We start from the raw sequence: 23,746 nt of genomic DNA on the forward strand, positions 1-23,746 counted from the left end.
TGCGGATAGAGCGCATCCAGAAACGATTCGTCCGCATTGCATTACGGGAGCTTCCTTGGCGTGATCCCGCTAACTTACCACCGTATCCAGACCGCTGCCGCTTGATTGGTATGGATACTCTCGAGCACCGCCGGAGATTGCATCAAACAGTGTTCATGGCCAAACTGCTCTGTGGAGAAATCGATTCACCGAAGCTTTTGTCTTTTGTCAACTTTCGGGTTTCACAACGCGCTTTGCGTTCAATTGGATTTCTGCAGACCCCATACCATCGTACAACGTTTGGCTATAATGAGCCCATCACCGCCTGTATTTGATCTCTTACTGGTGTTGAACATCTATTCGACTTCAACGAACCCTTGGATAAATTCGTGCAGCAAGTAAAAAGAACGATCATTTTATAAACTTGACACTCAAACATTGTTATATTTATTAAGACTCGGGTCAGATAAATTATAGGAAATACATAAATAAATAAATAAATTTCAGAGTTTTTTCAACAGAACTAAAAAATTTGGGCACTAGAGGGTTTAACTTAAGATGTATGAGAAAGCTCGAGATAAGTATATTAAAAATATTGAAACTTTTTCTAGATAGAATCAAATTATGATTTTTATATTGTTGCTGCATTTTTTTCTACATATTAGCAAGTTAAATTCTACATATTAGTAAGTTAAATTAATTAAATAATTAATTAATCAATTTCACAGCAGTATTCTCATCAAGTGAATTCTGTTGTTACTTTCCGTTTATGATAGTTTTTCAGCTGCGTACGATCACAAAAAGAAATTTTATTTTCTGATTCAGTGCCTGAATTATACATACAATTGGGACAGAATAAGAAATTTCCTTTTTTTCCACATTCAAAAATTTAGTCAAACGAAAAACGTTACCTCTACTGGAAGTCCTTTGGCGCTGACGGAACTTTCTGACAGCTATAGTATTTTTCAGCTCGCTAACTGTCTGGCAGAAGCAGGGCTGCCAACTATACAGATTTTTCTGTATTATACAGATTTTTGGACCACGATACAGAAATGATACAGAATACAGAATTCATACAGAATTTTGATTTTTAATACAGATTTGTACAGAATTTCAGCAATCGGGGTTTTTATTCTTGCTTATTTTCCGTCGATCTGGTTTCGCCACTGGTGGAGGCGACTCCACCCAGGACCCGTTGTTCAACGGACCGGCGCCAACGGCTTTACTTCCTCATGCGATGGAATGCTTGATCCCAGAGATTTTTCGCCTCAGAAAATCTCCCGGTGTCGGCTAGGACTAAACCTAGACCAGTTGGGTTAGTTGTGGGTGAATCACGCCACCCCACAACCATCGACACCTATGTCGGCGTTGGGATTCTAACCCAGGCGACGAGCGTGGTTGTTCGAGTTCTGCTGGGCGTCTGGCATTTACTAAGCGGGAAATTCCTTTTGTTTGATTTCTTCTGGACATTCGAAATTTGGCTAAGCGGGGAAGCTTTGAAACAAAAATACCGGATTCTATTGCCTCTCTAGCAAAAAAAACGGTTATAGACCTGAGTTTTCTTTCAGGAATTTTACCCAACTTTTTTACGGTTCCAGCCGAAGTTTAAGGTTGGATGCCAAGCCCAGTTACCCCAAACCAGAGCACTTGTAGGCACACGAACAAAATACAGAAAAATACAGATTTTTTTACGGGTGCATACAGATTTTTCAAAATAAAATCTGGCAGCTCTGGGCAGAAGCACGACATTCGTTTTCTATAGTTTGATTTCAACTGTCCAGCCTCTAGCAAACAGATCAGTGTCCCATTCCCATCCTCCAGTAGCGCGACATAACGTTTGTGGTGAAGCGTATCATTTTTATTATTTTTCACACTTCAATTTTCTACTAAGGAAAAGGTTAAAACCGATCTGAACCGACTGTGAACCATCAGGAATCTCGATTTTTCAAGTGTCCTGCATATTATCAAAGTGTTGCAGAATATTAGCAATATTGGCAGCAGCTGTCGTAAAATATTATTGTTATCAAAAACCGCTCCCAAATTGTATACTGCAGAAGAAATAGTGGCTGCTGCGGAACTTTTATTTTTTGCATTGAAGAATTCGTTTATGATGGAAGTGGTAATTTGATGTTTCACTATGAAAATGCAATGCTCGGGGATAGAAGCAAAATGAGTAGTAAGTGGCAGAGTTTGCAGAGTAGTATGGCGTTAAATGTTGATTAGTGTTGCTTTAGCTTAAACGGATGTCGCCGTAAAAGCGTAAACAAAGAAACCCGAACTTCCCCAGTAGTCCGTATTTAATAAACCCCTCCGAAAAGGTCACAAGCCCAACCCACGTCCCGCCTGGTTATGTTTTCATATTAGAATTGTGATAATTTCAACGACCACGAGCAAGATAAAGAAAAAATCATCTCAAATTTTGAGTTGTAAGGAAAAAAAGTGGCAGTAATTCAGTGTAAACACTTCCAGACAGCAGCGAAACGTGTGCCAAGCAAAGAGAGCACTGGCTGTGAATTTTGTGCTGCTGTTCTATTTTTTTCGCCTCGTTGGCATTCCCAAATCTGTACGCGCGTTGTATCGCCACTGCGATCCTGAGCAGCAAAAGAAAGCTGAAACGAGGTGTCTCCTTTCTCCCGCTGTCACGTCTCCATCCATCATCAAAACCCACCTTCATCGTCTGCGAACCCAGGTGAGTGTAACGTGAACGGTAGGGGATGGAAATATGTGGGTGCAAATGCATGTAGCTTTTTTGATATTGCTCAGAAAATAACTGATGGTTTTATCGTTATTGAAATATATTTGCTTGAATTTAATGCGTAAGTCATGCAATTTATATGAAAGCATAAGAAATTATTTTGATTTATTGGTTTAAGGTGTTGTAATTGTAATTTTATTTACTCTCGATTTAGCACTAGCACTATAATACTCATTCAACAATGATGTAACCAATTTTAGTACTTCTCGTCGCTTTCTAGGGGAAACTACAGTTTCGCGTTTAAAAAACTGTTTTCTCAAAGACTAAGTTTTAGCCAACCAGAATTCGAGTATCTGTTTCGTAAACAGTTAGCTATGAAATTACTTTTGATCGATGTAAAAGTATTAAAGAAAATATGTACTCCGATTCGTGTTTTCCTTTCATGCTTGGGGCAGGCAACAATTATACCGACCAACCAAGCAAAACTGCTCAATCGTTTGTCGACAAATGTCTGTTCTTTATCGTATCTCAATAAAATTCTTGAGGTATGCAGTATTGTTTTTTCAATTCTATTCATAACTTGCCGCGCTTGCAATACACAATTCCAATTTATCAAGATGATGAGTAAAGCATTGCATCAATTAGTCGCAGCTTGGAGTCAATAGCTGTGTCTAGAGGCACTTCGCCAAGTATCATCATGCGCGGGATAGCTGCCGTGGCTTACGTAATCGGCTAATCACCGGCTAGTCTTCTTCTAGGGATGGACTCATCATCGCCATCATCGCGATTTCAATCGTAGGCATTAAGCAAATCACGACACCTTTCGTTATTGGAAGTGTGCATATCATCTTCTGATCATTCGTGTTTGACAGGTCTGGCAGGCGGTAGTTGTAGCAGGAATGTACGGAATGAAAATTATCGCGATTTTCAATCCACTCTGAATTATACGGTGCTGCTTGTGAGGGATGAACTTGTTTATTGATTTGGTGTGCACCCGCTTGAGCCGCTTGAATGAGATAGAAAGTAAAATACAAAACCGGCTGTTCCGCCGATCAGCAAGTATAATGATCGTTACTGGTTTACCGTTAGTAAATAATGTCAACGTGCACGATTTTTGTGACTCACTGGCATCATAATTTTGTCTCGTGCACACTGGTGTGCACCAGGTATCGGAGTGAAAGTGATGTGAGCTAAATTCGTAGGAATGTTGTTTGGCATTGCGATCGATTTACATTGCTCTCTTCTCAGAATGGAAAGTAATTTCGAACAGTTCTCAAAGATGCAAAATACCGATATATAGATTATTAAACATTTTTGATAATCACATTCAAATTCGGTTTTAAGGTGAATCGGGACGTGGTCGCGATCAACTCGAATTTTGCAATCTAATTTTTTCTTGATTTATGAAGACTACGTACATGAAACTTTGATCAATTGTTTTCACAACTGTTGCATGCCTGAAGTAGCAATTTGAGTGCTGTTTATTTAGTGGAAGCCGAATTTTTTACGATCAAAATACAGGAGTAAAAAGAACTCTAACCTCAAAATTGTATAGGAAAAGGCCACAATCCCGTTTCACCTTAAACGCATCATTTTAACGGATGCTGCTATAAAAAAATATACTATTCTAGTCATCATTTCTTCACAATCCCAGTTAATCAGAGTTCAACTGTAGATTTCCTGTGGAAAATATTATATGACATGTCCTGAGAGGGTAGACGTAGTGACGCTGATACATTGATTGATGAGTTGTTCATTATTTAGGTTTTGGTCTAATTCTCTGGGTGTTACAAGGTGTTAGGTTCTTTGTTGGGAATATTTCAGGTGTAAATAGAAGGCTACATTTGATGAAAAAATTGATCTTCGCATTCTACTCAGAATTGTTCAACTTTTAAGTTTCTAGAATACTCTTCTTCAAAGTGCCTCTAACTTTGAATGTATACCAGTTAGAACAATTTAAATCCTTTTATTTGGAAGCTAAGAAAATTACCCAAACGACTCGATGAAGATCAATCTCTGCAATTTTGAGCATAATTGAAGGGTTTACCAATTTCGAAATAGGGTGGCCAGTGGAACGGCTTTTTTATATGTTTTATTTTTAAAAATTCAGAACTTTTAAACCATTTGATCAATTTTGGAAAATAAAACATAAAAATGTTGCCCTGAAAAGATTATAGCTTTTTAACCATGCCTATAAAATTTACAGCCTCTATTGTGTGCAGAAGTGCGTCAGAATGCCGCACAGTAAATGCTTACCGGGTTTGTCACTTAAAAAGAACTTATTAAAGTTGCAGAAAAAGTTATCTTTTCTAGGGGCTCCAAAATTCACAGAAATGGTAAAAAAGATATAATTTTTCATTTATTCCAGCTTGAGCACTTGGGCAAATTTTTTTCAGCTTGAACTTGAACACTTGGAAAAAAATAACCGAGAAATCAAATGTGTGTACTTTTGAATGCAAAGATTATAAAATATTAAAATCTTCATCGTGTCTTAGAATTGAATTTACTGAAATATAAAAAAATATATTTTCGATACATTCTTCATACGTAAAACGAGTGATTTAGAATGAGGCTAAAATTTTTTTTTCATTTTGGATTTTTCAATTGTTTGATAATATATTTTAATTAAATAAATAATTTGGGTACTGATTTATTTATTCAAATTAATTAAACTGACGAAAGTCAGATTAAATGTTGTGCGCTCAGAATTATAAATGATGTCACTCCAAATTCTTCAACAGAGAAGGTACAAATACATGCGGTCATAGGTTCATTGTACCCAAACGTAGTACGATGGAAGTTCCGTTGCAGCAATCCAGTAGAGCGAAGAGTTCGTGCATGCTTAATAGCTTAATAGAAACAGCGTTCTTGGAGAGTTGATTTCATAACTAATTATCTTGGTGAATTTTCCTTCGTCGTTCCAGTGTCTCTAGACCGAGTAGACGACAGCAATCACGATACGGCGAAAGATTTACGGGTTCCTGCCAAGGTAGATCTCTTAACTCAAATCGTAGAAATCTTTTTTGCGCACGTTCGATGCGTAAATTCCACACTAGCTGATGAGAGCACCAAATTAAAGAAACATTCTCGATTCAAGGCCGTACCAACGAGTAATTAAGGGTTTTAAGGCAGTGAGGATTTTCGAAATCTCTAGCAATTTTTGTGATAAATCCAAGTTGGCTTGGTCTACTCTCTTGAAGGCATGTCCATCGATTCACTAACTGAAAACTATTGGATTGCTTCTTCGGTGAAAGAGCGTAACTTCACATTTAGAAACACTAAAGGCTAGCGTATTTCGTCGACACCAATCAACAAACGTATCCAACAGGGCTTGTAAACGTTTGCAGTCATCAACAGATTGAAATACTGAATATAATTTTAGATCATCAGCATATACTAATTTGCAGCCGACTCCAAGTAGCAAATCGATAAAATGAACAACAACCCTGAATTGCTGCCCTGAAGAACACCGGAAACGTCGGTGAACTGAGATAAAATACAGGGATCAATCTGGGCACGAAGAGCCCCATCGCACCAATCAGAACTAACACAATCCGTTAATTTCCGAAAAGTGTCAAGCCGTTCATGTTTTCGTAAAAGAATCTCGTGGTCAATACGATCAAATGCTGCTTTTAAATCAGTATATATAACATCAAATTGTGCCTTTTGCGCCATGTGAGAAATGCGCAAAAATGCAAAAAAAAATTCAAAAATCCTAAAAACTGCCTTTTTCTCGTTCTGATGAATATTCTGTCGAAATCAGACTCCTTGTGCGGAAAAGTTTAAACCTAGGCTGTACTCACCCGTTCAAAAGTTTGTCTCTGCACTTATTTTAACAATCCTAGCAAAAGCTGGAATAACTGGATACTAACAATTCTAAAGGTAAAACGGTGTTGAAGCCACAAATGGCCGACTTCGGGCCACCACCACTTTGAATTTTCAAAGATTGTAGGACAGTATGCAAAAGGCATGTTTAATATTTGAAAAATAGAAGCTTTTATGTCGATATTCCACAATATTCAAAATCAAAACAATTTAAACTTCAAAGTATAGCTAGAGGTTTAAGTTGGAGCACATTACCTACAGCACAGACTAACAGACATAACACTTCGAACAAATGTTCAATAAAATCATCGTCCGGATGATTCTAGTATTTTACGTTAGTAACACTAGCACTATCTGCTGCCGTGTTCGCGCTGCGTCATGTATTTCGACATCAGCGCTAGCGTTACTGCATGTGTCAAATGGGGAACCACAAAATATGTATGAAATTGCATGACGGCGCCCCAGATGGCGTTTTCGCGCGATGACTGTTATTCGATTGGAAATTTGAAATGATCGTTTTTTTGTGGCGATGGATCTAGGTTCCAGGGTTACGTCTATTAGTCTGTGCCTACAGTATATTGAAAATACAACGCCGCACAATGTAACACGCCCCAAGAATAACTGCTCTTTGAATGCTGGGTAGCGCTCTTCCCAACTCAAGTTCATCAAGCAAACGACTTAGGGTAAGGAGAACGATTCAGGTCGCTGAGATAACTACATCCTTCAGGTGTCACATCTGCTTCAACTCCTCCACCAGATTGCGGTACTTGTATCTTGGACGAAAACGTTTAACTGTATATTGCGATTTAACGGTACAGCGATGTCGATGACGGATACCCACTTCATCATCAAAATCTTTAAAAATCTGTTCTGGATTTTGCCAGATTTCTGTTTGCGCGCCAGCTAAACAGATAAACCTCAGAATATGCCAGATGTTTGAAAATGAGACAGATTTTTGCCAGATTTAATCCGTGTCGTCTCGCAAAAAGGTCATCATTGCGAAATGGACCGTGGTAGCCTTTACCTACCTACACCCGGCGAGCAAAAAAAAAGGTCTTCACTTTCAATTTTGTCGGGAATTTGCTCCGATACTGAGTGCCAGATTTTTGCCAGACTTTTTATTTTTGCCAGATTTTATTCAAAACTTAATAGCAACGCTGGACCGAAGCGATGCTTAGTAAACGCCACTCGCACTGCTCGTTCTAGCGCCTCTTATTCACTCATGGTCCACTTTGCCACCCCGAAGCTATAGGTCATCAATGGCACAGCAAACGTTTTGATCGCCTTCATCTCTTTGTCGTCCGACATGAATGATTTTAGGGTTTGGTTGTCCTGCAGCTTCTTCTTGATCGTGGTATGGCGAATCCCTCGCAATTGCAGGAATCCTAGGTACTTTATGTATTAACCTTCGATCATATTCCCGATCAACTCCTGCTTTCTGACGCGGAAACTACCAGTGTCCTATTCGACATTTATCGATGCCAGACTCCATCCGGATGTCATTACTGAACACCGTCACAAGCTGCAGTAGACTGCCGCTTCTGTACCGATTCCGCAAACAGCTTCAGATCATCTATATAGAAGGTGTGTGCTACTTTTGTCCATCTGTTTCCACTCTCCAAACGGAATTAGCTACATTTGTTGAATACTCTGCTTAAGGAGTTCATAACAAGGCATAACCTTAGCGGACTAACGGTATTACCTTGAAATATTCCCCTTCTTATGCCAAGGATCCTCAACGCAATGAGCATGCACTTTTCGTGTGATTATCGACATAAGAACATTGTACATATTAGAAAGGCATGTTATTAGCTTGTTCTTGGCCGGATTGGCCGTGTTGCGGTCCTTGGGTAGAAAGTAGGTCACCCTTTTTATAATGAACTACGGTAGCTCCTGGGGGTTGTCTAGCATCCTGTTGAACATTTAGTCATTCGCCCATAGGTTGAGGTCAGTTTTTTACACCAAAAATTGTACACAAAATCAGGTCCTGGTGCAGCCCAAACTCGGGTATACGTAGTTGCCTCGAGAATATCCTGAGCAGTGGCCACTATGGCGGTCATGTCTCTAGTTCACTACAATCTTCCTCTTCTATCAACCACATTGCTGTGTTAAGCGGTAGGCATCTAAACGGCGTTGCTGTAGAGCACGAGAACTGTATGGCAACTGATCTTGGTGCACGAGCAGAAGACAACAGGATCTCCTGGAGGTGGAGGAGCAGATTGGCCGGCTGAAAAACAATAATGTTGCTGGAGTGGACCAACATCTCAGCTAGCTCCTGAAATAACTTGGAGAAAAACTGGCTGAATCTAAGTTATTCAAGACCAGCTATGGCAGATTTAACACGACTACAGATTTCCGGACAAACTAACGCGGGGGCATTCTCGAGCTCCTTCGAAACTCGAATAGGATCAAGGCAAGGTGATGGTGCCTACTGTTTTATATTGCCCTGGAAAATATTAGAAGAGCGGAGATTATCACGAGTCCAAAGGTAGGCGCAACTGCTTGGACCTTTGTGAAGATGGCGAATACGTACATCGGACTAAAGACCGAAGCCCAACGGATTGACCTGGTCATCAATGCATCGAAGACAAAGTACATGAAAGGAATGGGTTCACGTGAAGACAGTGCTAACCTGCCACCCCGAGTTCAAGTTAATGGTGATGAAATCGAGGTGATCGATGAGTTTGTGTACTTGGGCTCACTGGTAACTGCCGACAACGATACAAGCAGAGCAATTTGCCGCCGCATCAAGTTGATCATCTTCAGGACACTGATCAGACCAGTAGTCCTCTACGGCCATGAGCCATGGACTATGCTTGTGAGACCAACGCAGCCTTGCGGTCTTCGAGCAAAAGGTAATGTCTACCATCTTCGGTGGAATGTAGATGTAGAACGGAGCGTGAGAAGGCGAATGAACCACGAACTGCAGGAGCTGCTTTGGGGAGCTAACTGTTGTCCACATCGCTAATGTTGGCAGGTTGCGGTGGGCTGACCATGTCGTAAAGATGTCGGACAAAAGCCCGGTAAAGATGATGCCCTAATCCGTCAGGGGTGAGACGAAGAGGTGCACAGCGGGCAAGGTACGGACCCTATGCAGACTGCAGACCTGGCGAACTGCAGCCATGAACCGAGTGGAATGGAGACGACTCTTACGTACAGCAAAGGCCACATCACGGCTCGGGATTCTTTGGTAAGGTAAGTTGTGTTGAGTTGAGCTGGATTCTCCCAAAATCTTTGACTGCAAATGTGTTTATGCAACTCATTCTCGTTGCACTGAAACAGCCGGTTTCGTTCTTTCCGCTTCCGATTATTGTATATTTATTTGTCAACAGATAAAATTCTTATCCTGATGATAATTACTAAATTTACAACTAAAGTAACACAGAAACTTTCTCAAGCAACGTCTGTTTTTATCACGGGACGCGTTGGAAACAAACAAATCGTAGCAGCTATTCAAAACACGACACATGCTGAGAACTGGTTAATGTAGAGCGTAGCTAGTTGGAAATGGGAACGGGAATTGCGTCGTCTAGTGTATATATCAAGAAGGCCTAGCTCTAAGTTGATGAGTTTACAACGACTTCCATAGCTCGGTAGGTTACATGAGTCACGCCAAGAAAATTGTCTCACAATTGAGTCTTAGTAGAAAGAATATTATACTATAACGGAGTGTTCCGAATATAGGACGGACCAGGGAGCAATAGAGCATTTTTAGGCATCGCACGTGTTTAAAGTTTTTAGCGAAGCGAAACAAAAATGTCAGTTGCGATGAAGCCTTTGAAACTACCGTAAGCCGGGTTGAGATTGTGCCATACAAACCCATTGTTTGTCAGCCGTCTCATGGCGATCACAAGATAAAACTTTTTTGGATAAGTTTCCTCGAATACGACGGTATATAAGCAGCATGATCCTTGGAGCTTAATTTCGAATCGAGCATAACTCTCAGATCCTTAACTACCGTTTCGTAACCCAAAACAGCTGCTTGTAAGCTGTAATAGTGAAGACACATGGCATGTTTCTGACCGGAGGACATAGCTGAGCATTTGAACCCATTGAGTTACCTGTTAATTCGATAACAATCATCGAAGGCTTCCAAATCATGTTGCAGCATCTGGGCGTCTAAAGTCCTTTCATTGTGTTGTAATGTTTTAAATCACCAGCGTAAGATGATTTCATACCGAAAACCGAATTTACATCGTTCATAAACAACAAGAAAAGGAATGGTCCGAGGTGGCTGCCTTGAGGAACGTCGGATCACCGATCTGTTAAACATAGTTCTGCCGGTCAAGTAGAAGCGAAGCCAAATTAGCAGTTTGTCATTGATTCCTATTTGGTCGTATTTTGCCATAACAATCTTGTGGTTCACTTTGTCGAATGCAGCGGAGGGGTCGGTTCCTCTAAATACTGTCCACTTGATAACCGCGTTCAAGCTGTCGAGTAATAAACGATGTAAAAGTAATCAGATTTGTCGTCGTCAAATGCTTTGGCATAAACCTATGCTGGTTCAGAGAAATGATGTGTGAATAATCATGGCTTAATTTTCGAAGAATAACTATTTTAAAGAGTTTTGAGACAGAACTTAGCGATGCAATTCTTCACTTACATCCCTTTTTGTGTATAAGGAAGATAAATGAATTCTTCCAGCATTCGGGGGAATCGCCTGTCGTTAAGGATAGGTTGAAAACCTTGTCCAAAGGCTCTACAAGAAAATTTAAGAGCTAGTTCGCGAGAACCGCAACCACCTTTACAAGGGAGGTTGTATCGAGGTTCTCCGATCGGACTGAAACTTTCGTGGTTTATTAATCTATATAATAGAACAATGTTTTGCATAATGTCAGATTTTTTGAAAATGGGTAAGTGGGGTAAAAAAGCACGTCAAAAATTGATGTCCAAAAGTTGCTAAAAACGTGAAATTGTTATAACTTTGTGTAAACTGAATCGATTGTCATGAAAATCTTTGTGTAAACTGAATCGATTGTCATGAAAATCTTCCGGTGAAATTTTTTTCTAATGGTGATTTAATTCTTTAAAAGGCACATTAAAAAAGGTTCAACAAAAAGTATTACGTGGCTTTGTTGACATTCGTTCATTCTCTTGTTGGCTCCAAAAATAACCTTTCATTCCATCAACTTCGAATGTAAGCCGAGAGTAATTATTTTACGATTTGAGCAGTTTCTAAATATAAGATTTTAAATAGCCCGTTTACCCCACAAACCCCTTCTCCTTTCAAATTTTGCAAACTATTGCATTAGTGCATAAACAAACATAACCTGAAAATTATAGCTCAATGGAAGAACAATGACACAAAACCGGAGTTTCGCTTCTCGCACAATGGGTTCGATATGATGGTCAATAACATGTTATAGAATAAATGAATTTTCTCAGGCATCTTAATAACGGCGCATTTTTTGAATATATCTAATAAAAGCTCTTGAGTTGCACTTCAAAACGTATTATTTGGATTTTAATCCTAGATCTGTTGGCAAGAGAAAAACTGCTGTGAAAATCACCTTATTTTTTTAGAAAAATGCGAATATCTCATCATGTATTCTCGATAGCAACTTCCAATAATTCTCATTTTGTTCCCTTTACAGAGTAGAATAAACATGACAATCGATTCAGTTTACACAAAGTTATAACAATTTTACGTTTTTAGCAATTTTTGGACATCAATTTTTGACGTGCTTTTTTACCCCACTTACCCCTTTTTAAAAAATCTGATATTATGCAAACATTATTCTATTATATAGATAAACAAACCCTGGAAGTTTCAGTTCAATCTGAGAACCTCGAAACAAGACCTAGTTGCGGTCTCCGCGAACTGGCTCTTAAACATCGTTTGAGGATTAACTCTCGATAGTGTCTACTTCAATGGTTCTAGTCATGTTAGAAAGCAAAGCAAATTCTTTGCGTTGTTCGTTCACATAGCACCAGCACTTTTTGGGGTTCGCTTCAAGACGATTCTGCAGATTACCCTGGTAGTTTTCATACAAAGTAGTATTGAGGCGTTTGTAGGCGGCGTTAGCGCGTAAGTATTCATAGCACTTTCATAGCATTGCATAGCATTGGTTCTATGTTTACTGAATTTCCTCAGAACGATTGTTGGCATTTAGAACATCGTTCACTTCCCGAAGCCTGGCAGTAGAAAACGCATCGAGTAAGGGGCTATCCACATTCCACGTGGACAGATTTTTAATGATTTTGACCCCCACCCCCCCCCCCCCCCCCCTGGCTGTCCACGTGGAATGTGACTGGCCCCTAAGGCAAACGATGCTGGTCTGATCGAAGAACGAGAATTGACGTGGAATCAGAAGTTGCTCCCATACTGTGGAGCCATGTTACTGTTATTGTTATTGTTATTGTTATTGTTATTGTTGTTATTGTTATTGTTATTGTTAATAACAAGTAATATTGTTAGTTGTCAATAACAATAATATCCAACATTCAGAACGGGAAATTGAACAATACTATAAAGAAAGTCTTTTTCTGCTTTAAAGCTGATGTGTGTTGTTGTTGGAACCAAAACATATCCTCATGTTTGTTGGGATGCTGCATTAACTAGTTCCGAGTCTCATACCTTTGAAATCCACCTTAAATTTAATCTCATTTTTAAAAAGTTCGAAGATTGACTACTCTTAATCGCAGAGATGCGAACCGTATTTTATTCACTGTCACTTTTTCAAAACCGATAAGAATCATGAAGATGCTTTTGTATAATGTCATAACAATTCACTAAGTTGCATTCTGTTTGTGTAAAACAAAACAACAAGACAAGCGCTTTGACCATATTTTTGTTCGGATCGCATTAGATTAACCTCAAAAAGGTGTGTTGGCTGATAACACTAGCAATAATCGGGGTCAATTACTCAATTGCAGTAACCTTCAAAGGCGCGTCACTAATTATCAATTTCATTCATACATAAAATAAATATTCCTACAGCATTGTTTAGATGAATCACGAGGTGAACATATGCGAGATTCATAAGTGTAAACTGATTTTTTTCCTTTCTTTTTTTCTTATTTCAGCAAACAACAGTAACAGAACGGCAATCTCTCCCCGCGAATCTCTCTGTATCTCTCTCTTATAAGCGATAGAGCAATAGAAAGCAAGGACCAATTCTGCATACCCCGCATTCAAGCTTATTTGTATTAGATAACCTAATATAACGTCAAAAGCACAAACTATGGCTGGGCCAGAAATCACTTTTATCTTCCAATTCGGTAACCTGCGGGACATCGTAACCGTGTCCAGTCAGGCACTGACGCTGAAAAAGCTCAAGGATCTAGCCTGTGATTTTATCAATACTAAGGTAGGTCAATTGTGAACGTCAAAAACCTACTCGCACTCTACTATAACCCTCGCCTTACTCTTTTACAGATTCCGGAAAATGGCTTGAATCGTCTGTCCGATCGTCTACTTCTTTTCCGCCATGACTACAGCTCATCCAACGTACTCCAGATGATTAATTCCGCATCAGAAATTGTCGACGAGACTTTAGTGGAAGTCGTACTTACTGCCAATCGTAAGTGTATTATTACTAACATAACCAGATGCGTCAATAACGTTATTTTCTTTCTTTCCAAATCAGCCATCAGTGCTCCCGGATCGGACGATATTCCGCTAGTGAGACCACACGCTCTAGCGGTGCACTCATACAAGGCGCCAACTTTCTGCGACTTTTGCGGTGAGATGCTGTTCGGATTAGTTCGCCAGGGGCTCAAGTGCGAAGGGTGTGGCCAAAACTATCACAAGCGGTGTGTCATCAAAGTGCCAAACAACTGCAGCCGGGTGGAGCATACCGGTGCACTGCTGAATGCCGGCAGCAACCGGCGCACCTCGCTGCAACCACCGCGAAGCCCATCGGCCGGCTCGAGCAGTTCGCTCATATCTGACGACCAGACGACCAGCGGATCCGGCTCACTGCTGGTAAGAAAGATGCAGCAACTTATGAACGAGATTAAGAATTGACCGAATCGATTTGTCGGTGAATTTTATAAAACATAACATTCCGTCCAGTGAACAGTACTTTAGTAGTTAGTACTTACCATGCAATCGCTTAAGCGGCATAACTCTGGTGATGGTGCGAATCTTTTTTCATATATATTGAAGGCTAGGACTGATAAAAGACATCAAAACATTCCACAGTGGAAGAAATGTAGTATTTTTTGTTATTAATGTATACTATAAACTTCAGTATTTTTATGTTATTTTCCAATGTTATATCTATTAATTTGAATAAATAAGTTTCCAATACTTTTTGTTCTTTATTTTGGTTGCAGAAATTCCTTTATCAGTTCTACCTTCTAGAAAATCGCACCGCATGAAGCTTATTTTTTTCTTTACCTATTCTGGTCAGCACAGCTATGTAATTTTCTGTAACTCAGCATTTTCCCTTGCTGTCTAATTAAATTTCAACTGATTCAAATTTCTGATAGTGACCCCCCAACGAATGCTTCAAACTTTTACTTCATCTCTTCAGTAGTAGTTTTTTATGTATATATTTTGTTGGCGCTGTGAAAAATTCCAATTTTTTCCGGCTGTTAGCGCTCTGATATTCTTATTTTGAGCACTTTAAGTTGGTTTTTTTGGCATCCATCTTTTTTCTCATAGACATTTATTTAAATTTCTGACTATATGCATTTTGATGATGTTTTTTTTTTCAAGTTCTGGTATTTTTATTTCAAAATTTTGACTGTAACATCTTGGATTTCTGTTTTTAATGACCCTTTTTAAATTTATATGGCATTCATGTTTCAAGATATTTGACGCTCAGTTAGAATTTGGAGCGCCAGATGAATTGCATCTTTTATATTTATTTTTATGCTGTGCTTATTCTCCGTTCTCTGATATTTGTTATCAATGTCTGTTTGTTAAGTATTCGAAATATCCAAAACTTTAAGATTTTTTCTTTCGTTTGTGGTTTCAGTTTACACTCAATTTTTTTTATAATTGTTCTAGTTAATATGATTTCCTGATTTGCGGGTTTTTCAGTATTCCTACTGAGATTATTGTGAATTAACGCTACAAATGAAGCAAACCTCTACGGAACCTAATAATTTTTCAAAAGTTGTCAGTCATCACGGAATGAATTTTTGCTCCAGCGAGGTATATTATAGTTGGTATAGCCTGTGTTGGATCTCTATGAGAATCAGAAAAAGGTTCAACTGTCACACAGTTGAACTCGTAAAAATACCGATTGCACAAAAGTCCGAAGTCGACAAAAAATAATCGTTGTTTTCGGTTCCTTTTCAGCTCAACGCATCTGGTGGTGCTGGCACCGCTAACATCCGGCAGAACAGATCGCCGTCACTTGGAAGCCGCGGTGGAACCGTTGGCAGCATTAAAATACCTCATAGTTTTTCCATACATACCTACACCCGTCCGACGGTTTGCCAGTATTGTAAAAAATTGCTACGTGGATTGTTCAAGCAGGGTGTCCAGTGCCGTGACTGCCATTACAATGCGCACAAAAAATGTGTAGAACTGGTGCCGAAAGATTGCACCGGGGAGAACACACAACCGGTGGACCCGCATGAAGACCGAGGCTCAGGCGGTGAACGGGATACGATGCTGTACAAAGAGGATGCCGGTGACGAAAGTGATTTCGACGACAATCTTTGCGCTGGAAGTGGAATGAATAATAACAACAGCATTAGTCAAAATCGTAATGTGAATCTGATGAACACTGCCCCTCCCGTGAAGATCAACGGTTTGATTTCTCCCATGCACGATGACGGTGAATGTGGTGGAAATCGGCTGGAAGTTATATGCGAACAATCACGGCAATCGAGCGATTCCTCGTCCTCCCCTAGTGCCAACATTCCTTTGATGCGAATCGTGCAATCCGTGAAGCACACCAAAAGGCGCGATGGTCGTGCCGTCAAGGAGGGTTGGTTGGTACACTTCACAAACAAGGACAAATCCGTTAAGCGGCACTACTGGCGTCTAGATTCGAAGGCAATAACTTTGTTCGTGTCGGACCAGGGCAGCAAGTACTATCGCGAGATACCACTGAACGAAATACTCACGGTGGATTCGGCCAGAAATATGCAGGGAGAAGTGCTTCATTGCTTCGAGATTCGAACGGCCAATGTTGACTATTTTGTAGGCCAAGATCCGTTGTACAATTTGAAAGAAGGTGAGTGTGAAAAGTTTTTACTGACGAATTGAATAATGATAGTTTACTTATGTTTCGATAAACAGGCGATCCGATGCTTGCGCTTCCCCCTCCCGATAGTGGAATAGGCGCTTATTTAGCAAAAAGCTGGGAAACGGCTATCAGACAAGCACTGATGCCGGTCACCAGTACGCGATCGGAGTCAACTGGTGGAAGTGAACCGGAAGAAAAGGTAACCGACATGAGCCAGCTGTATCAGATCTTCCCGGACGAGGTACTAGGCTCTGGCCAGTTCGGAATCGTGTACGGTGGGATACATCGGAAAACGCACCGGACAGTGGCCATCAAAGTTATCGATAAACTTCGGTTCCCAACCAAGCAAGAAGCACAGTTGAAAAACGAAGTTGCCATCCTGCAGAACCTATCCCATGCGGGAGTTGTGAATCTGGAGCGGATGTTTGAAACGCCTGAGCGAATATTCGTTGTGATGGAAAAGTTGAAGGGTGACATGCTGGAGATGATTCTGTCGCACCAGAATGGTCGGCTAAACGAAAGGGTCACGAAGTTTCTGATCACACAGGTAAGGTTTACTCAGTGTTTGTTAACTTGTAATACCGTACTTTTTCTGGTGGTTTATAGATCCTTGTAGCATTGAAGTATTTGCACAGTAGAAACATCGTTCATTGTGATCTTAAGCCAGAGAATGTTCTCTTGTCGTCGGACAACGAGTTTCCACAGGTGAAATTATGTGATTTTGGCTTTGCTCGTATAATCGGCGAGAAATCCTTCAGGCGCTCTGTCGTCGGTACGCCCGCATATCTGGGTAAATGTTTCCTGTCTGATGTAGTAAATTTATATCAAATAACGAATTTTCGCTTCTAGCACCGGAGGTGTTGCGGAATAAAGGTTACAATCGATCGCTGGACATGTGGAGCGTTGGGGTGATTATTTATGTCAGCCTAAGTGGTACTTTTCCATTCAACGAAGACGAAGACATCAATGATCAAATTCAGAATGCTGCCTTTATGTATCCACCAAATCCTTGGAAGGAGATCTCCTCCGATGGTATGTGCGATATATTTTTTCTTCTCCATAACTTACCAAAAAAAAAAACAATTAAAACTTTTCAGCTATTGATTTGATCAACAATTTGCTGCAGGTGAAGCAGCGAAAGCGCTTTACGGTGGACAAAAGTCTGCTGCACTGTTGGCTGCAAGATCTGCAAACGTGGAACGATTTGCGTGCGCTAGAGGTGCAGGTAGGGCTACGCTATCTAACGCACGAATCAGATGACGCTCGCTGGGGCACATCAGCTTGCGTTGGTGGCATCCCTTGACCAGCGGAGACCTTGCACACCAATGCGTCCGCAGCAACAGCGACAAATCATAGCTCACTCGCAATTACTGGCAATTGCGTCGGTGGGGACAGCAGCAGCAGCAACAACAGCACCGTTAGCAATCAGGCATCGCCCAAGCTTAATGACTTCCGCGGTAAAGCGTTCAAGTGGGTACGGGGACGTCTTTGCCGATTAATTAAGGCCTAGAAAAGAAACACCGTCACCAGTGAGTACATTTTACACCTAAACATACTTAACAAAGAGTGAGATTCCTTCAAAGGACGCCACGACGTCCTTCGAACCCGTTGCCTGCATAGAGAAAAAGGCAGCGTGCCGTAATATTTCGTCACAATTTCAACGTTATCTAACTGAACTTGGTCTACTGTTAAAAGTAGATGACTTTATTTTCTCCCTACATTAGTCCAACTGGTGGAAAGACATCAATTTTCTAATAATTGGTAGTTAAGCGTCCGAATCATTTAATTTCAGTAATTCGAATATTCAATATACGAGAATACCAATAACATACAAGAACAAACAAAAACAACAAATTAAAGGAATTGAGAAGTTTGTAGTAATTAAACTGAAAGTGTATGTAAATTTGCTAAAAGTTCACTGGGTGCATAGATATCGGGTCTATATTCTCTTCTAAATTGGTCATCGAAATATATACTACAGTTATCTATTTTTATACTTTCATAATTGAAACGTAGATCTGCAGGAAACGAATCTGACGTTACATCAGTTCTAATATAAATAAAAAACTACACAACTCTATTATTATATCGGAGATTAACAACACCGTACTAAGATAATATTTTAATTTATATATGGCCATCCTCCTGATCCATACTTAAAATACCGTAGCGGTCAAAACTGCTCAGATTGTATGTCGTTTGAGGTTGTTCTTTTTAATTTCGCTCTTTTATGTGGAGTTATTTAAACCTATCGGAAACACATGACGATCAAATTTACTCTAAACTGCAAAATAAACTCAACACTAGGTGCTTTTTTTATTTTTGGACAAACTACGTTCGACGCGAAAATAAATTATTTGAATTTCAAAACGAAAATGTAATCTTTTCACAACTAAGTCTGTTAAAGTTGTTGAAGGAAATTTGATCGACCAACTTTGTGGTGGAATGTATTTCCTATGATAATACTCTAACACTGCTTATAGGTATACTCAATTTTACAGAATCTGAAAGCTCCAGATAGAAAGAGGTGCCTGTCAAGGTTCCACCAATTCTCTTCTGTTCAATGAACTTTAAAAAACTTCCTTATACTTAGTACTCCGTCTTTACTATGATATAATCAAATGATGGATTTTTCGTTATTTTTTATTACGTACTCACATTATTTTTTATACTTTATTTATAAGAAAAATGCAATGAATCTGTATTATTGTTACAAAACAAAACATTCCCTAGAATCCTAAAAACTTAAAAACTTTTTTATGGTCTTCCCAGGAAATAAAATCTATGTGTTTTCTTTTGTTAATCGAATTAGTTTTTAACATAGTGCGAAAGAAAGCATGCCTCATGCTGGTATTTAGTTCTTCCCTTTCCCCGAATCGTTAGTATTTCATCAAACTTAAAGTGCCTAAAATCGCAAAGGTGTGTCAAATTTTAGTCCAACTTACGCAGTTTAAATTTATACGTGAATAGTTTCGGTTTGGTCCTTACCATAGTTACTGAATATTTACTAGCTAGCGAATGTAGCGGCTTATTTAGTTTAGCAAGCTTTCCACCTAGTCGTACTTGAAGTAATGCATAGTAGCAATAGTGGTATAGTAGTTGCGCTTATTTTGTTTCGAAAATATACGTATCCAGTTTCAGTGTATAGGGAAAATATCGATCGCTAAATGAAACAATGAACTGACAATGTTTTGGGCCAAACAAGTTATGCCAAAAGTATCAACTATTATGTAGACCGATTTGCCAAGTTTTCAACGACTGTACCGCAAATTATGGTAAAATTTGTGCTCATTAACGCCCATTTAGAACAGGTATAATAACCTCAAGATGCACTTATGTTTAGAACTCAAATATTGTTCCACCTTAAGTTGTAACGTAAAAAACTAAACATAATTACAATTTAAACAACCACAAAAAATCCATTTCACGTTTGTAACAGAAAATAAAGTGTCAACGAAGGTACCAAACAGTAACACATTCCTACTGATCCAATCCATTTGTAATTTGATCTTTCGAGCACCATCGGAGTAGTAAGCTGAAAGAAGAAAAGAGTAAAAAAAAACAAGCAAAGCACGGGTACTATTCTAGAAAAAAATACTACAGGTACAGGGCAATCCGCAACTAATTGCACAAATTTAACAAACCCCTTTTTACAAACGCACTACCAATATTCTTAAATTTACACACGTAACCAACTTAATCTAAACCAACATTGAATATTTCATTTTAAATTGAATAACCTACGTAAAACAAATAATTATGTAAGTTTTTAAGCGATTGTAAAAACTTTAAATTCCAATACAAAGCTATAATTGAGAATGTTGGTAAATTCACCAAAATCTACAGTATTAAAATCGCGTTTTAATGATTTGATTATTTTACGAGTACCACCAATAGAAGAAAAAATACATTCAGAGTATTTCACTATGATGTTCAAAGATTTTTATACGAATAGCGCATACCGAATCATTCACTATTCTCACTGTTCCATGTGTTACGACGACTCTAAGGAATTTTCAAATACTAGGAACCGACTGTCGTTTCACGGTTCATCTGGAATAGAAAACTTTCCATCTAGTCGGGAAGTAAGAGGACCTGTGAACTCTTAAACCCGTTCATCCGTTTCGTGATGCTTCTGTTCTGCACAAGTTTAAAACTTGTCTTAGTAAATAATATGATTTTGTAAATCACGCTTCCTATCTTTTGTGCACGTAGACGCGAAGTAATCGGCCGCCATGAGACAGATACTACAGATATGTAATTAAATATTTTGTTGCGAAGGCAGTTGCGGGCAAACAATGTCATTTTTAATAGTTTCTCAAAACATGTTAAGATAATCTGTTTGATGTTGAGAAAATAGCAATCGATAAAAAATAACATTGGACAATTGTGCGTAGATCAACAGTGCACACTTGCAATGTAACGGACTTCACGTTCGGATGTTAACTAAAATTCTATTTGATCAAACCAGAAAATACCAAATACATAAAAGATAGCTGATGATAAATTTACTCACCCTAGTATTCAGACGAGAGCCTGGGTGGTGCTGTATCGAGAAGTTGTCGCCAAGTTTCTCGATTCTGGCCTGTGTTTCACTAGTTTCCCAGGATTCATTATGCCTTCATTATGCCTGTTCACACTATAGCATATATCATGTGATATCATGTACCTTGATATCAGAACCAGTAATCTAATTTTTATGGGAAATTTGGTATCCAGATTGGCAATATCACATGATATCCGCTGTAGTGTGAACGCATTTGCATTCCTAAAAGCCGACAGCGATCAGTGTAGGCTAACAGATTCGAGGGATTACGCCAAGGGAAGAATCTTAGCGCATATCGTACAAATTTACGTTGCACGAATTCAATTCTGGCAATCCAAGAGTTGTGGAATGGACACCATACAACGGAGCAGAATTCTAAGATAGGATTGGCTTTCTTGTCCGATAGAAGGAGATGACACTACATTTCTGAACGCTTACAGAAAGAAGGTTTCTAGAACACCATAGGCTGAGAATATAGATCAGTTGCTGAAGCTCAATGCAGTCCGAATAATTTCTCACGACTTTAAAGAGTTTAACGTCGTCGGCGTACGATTTACGGCAACCTTCCGCAAGTAACAAAGAAATATCATTAATGAATAACATAAAGAGTAGCGGTCCTAGGTTACTACCTTGCGGAGGTCTAGAGACATTCATGAACTGCGCAGAAAACTCACTTTCTATCTTCACACAGTGTTCGATTCATCAAGTAGGAACCGAGCCATTGCACGAGAGCAGATGAAACTCCAAGTTTTCCAAGTTTAGCTAAAAGTACTCTGTGGTCTACTCGATCGAACGCTGCTCTCAGATCGGTGTACTGCATCTATTTGAGCACCGTTACTCATGTTTCGTGAGCAATTCGATGAGAATCCGCTAAATTAGTCGTTATCGAACGTTTCGGGTAAAAATCATGTTGATTCGACGTGATGTAATGTTTGCAGCTGGCGAATGGGGCGTTGTTTACAATTATTTTCATTGCCTTAGAGATGCGCAGAGAGATGTGATACCTCGGTAGTTGTGAGTCCTGTAACAGGACTTTATTCACTTCATTCTTATTTCACTGTGAAATGGTCGGTGTTAAGTCAGACCGGACCAAGTCGCAAAATTGGAAAAAAACGAGTCAACGATATTTATGGATAAAGATTTTTATAAGCTACATCATACAACAATCAGATTTTAATTATCTCTAAAACAGAAGAAATGATTGCATGATTTTTGTCTGCATGACCAATGAAAAGCGATTACAGTGTTCAGTCAGAATGGACCAAGTGTTTATTTTCAAGAAAACTGCCTTCGGTCAGCTATTGAGCGAACGAATGGAAGAATTTTCAAGCGTTTTTCCGAATTTCTTTGTATCAGAGAACTATTTCACTCACCCTCCTTCGGAATCTGTAAAGTTTCACGAACTGCCGTGGTTTTGAATGTATTTTTGGACTATTTATTGCTGTCACTAACATGACCTAATATCATGCCTTATAGTGTGCAGACAAAGTGAACCATGTGTTAAGCAGAAAAAAGTTGAAATTATCGGAATTTACAGCATCGGTTTGAAGTCAACATAAATAAATTTCAACACTATTAGGCAACTTATCGGAACGCTTCTTTGCCCGTAAGTAAAAAAGTATACCTTACCAGTAAATGAGAAAAATGTACATGGTCCACTCTGATTGAACACGTAAATGAGAAACGTTAGTCATTTGTGTGGGTGACACAATATTCCACAATTTCAGAAAGAAGTTCAAGTTACATAGCAATACTGACTTAAAACTTGATGATTTTACTAATGAATTATATCCTCAGGAGGTTGAAATAAGTGGTAAGTGTATGTTTGTTACTGTTTAATGCAAGCTAATCAGATTTATGCCCGTAATTAAATTACGGAGCTAAAGGCAACACAAGCGATTGTTTGGAGAAGACCTTTCATATTTATACAAGAAGAAGCTGCCTCGAATTCGATCGACATTTAAGTTCGTAAAGCATGTTGTCAATATTATTTTCTAATCGATAGTGGAGAACCTGTGCCAACTTTTCATGAAGCTCTCTTTGAAGCACTACATCCAAACGTGACAGAAATTTCAGAACCAAAACACGAGGAAACCATCCAATCCATTATCAATTCTACGGCAATTTCGGCCAAAGTTGCAGAGAAAGTGGATGATTACGAATAACTTAATTGAGTGAATTAACCATATTTTTGTTCCATTAAAACATTCCGTTCCTTCCATTGATTTGCTGAAACAAACACAGTTTTAAGTTTATTCAAACTATTTTCATTAATTGTTGATGTCGCAGAAGCTAACCATGTAGATTAAAAACTTTTTAACTGTTCGACGATCAATGGACTAAAATTATTTTTTCAATTGTTCAGTCATAATGGGCCAAGTCATTAATGATTCTTCTTTGATTCAATCAGAGTGGACCAAGTACATTTAATCAGCTACAAACCTGTCCTTTTTGAGCTCACGGCACTCCTTTTTTTCAATAGTCACATTGCATGATACAAAGTTTGAAAACGTTTGAACGGCACAGTACCATTTACCATTTAGTACCGTG

At 39.1% G+C, this 23,746-nt stretch overlaps 1 protein-coding gene across 2 annotated transcripts; it reads left to right on the plus strand.

Moving 5' to 3' along the window:
* Window positions 1-1,755: 1,755 nt before the first annotated feature.
* LOC129733852 (serine/threonine-protein kinase D3) lies at window positions 1,756-19,453 on the plus strand. 2 transcript variants are annotated; one of them, XM_055695398.1, is made up of 9 exons: window positions 1,756-2,668; window positions 13,526-13,809; window positions 13,878-14,022; window positions 14,089-14,426; window positions 15,753-16,638; window positions 16,704-17,197; window positions 17,257-17,440; window positions 17,500-17,682; window positions 17,748-19,453. In XM_055695398.1, exons 2-9 carry the CDS (start codon window positions 13,684-13,686, stop codon window positions 17,951-17,953), a joined length of 2,562 nt encoding a protein of 853 aa, XP_055551373.1. In that variant the 5' UTR covers window positions 1,756-2,668; window positions 13,526-13,683; the 3' UTR covers window positions 17,954-19,453. The 2 variants fall into 2 exon arrangements, with proteins under 2 accessions (XP_055551373.1, XP_055551372.1); XM_055695397.1 differs by having other exon boundaries at window positions 13,878-14,426.
* Window positions 19,454-23,746: the final 4,293 nt, after the last annotated feature.

Source organism: Wyeomyia smithii, chromosome 1, assembly GCF_029784165.1.
Source record: "Wyeomyia smithii strain HCP4-BCI-WySm-NY-G18 chromosome 1, ASM2978416v1, whole genome shotgun sequence".
Lineage (NCBI taxonomy): Eukaryota > Metazoa > Arthropoda > Insecta > Diptera > Culicidae > Wyeomyia > Wyeomyia smithii.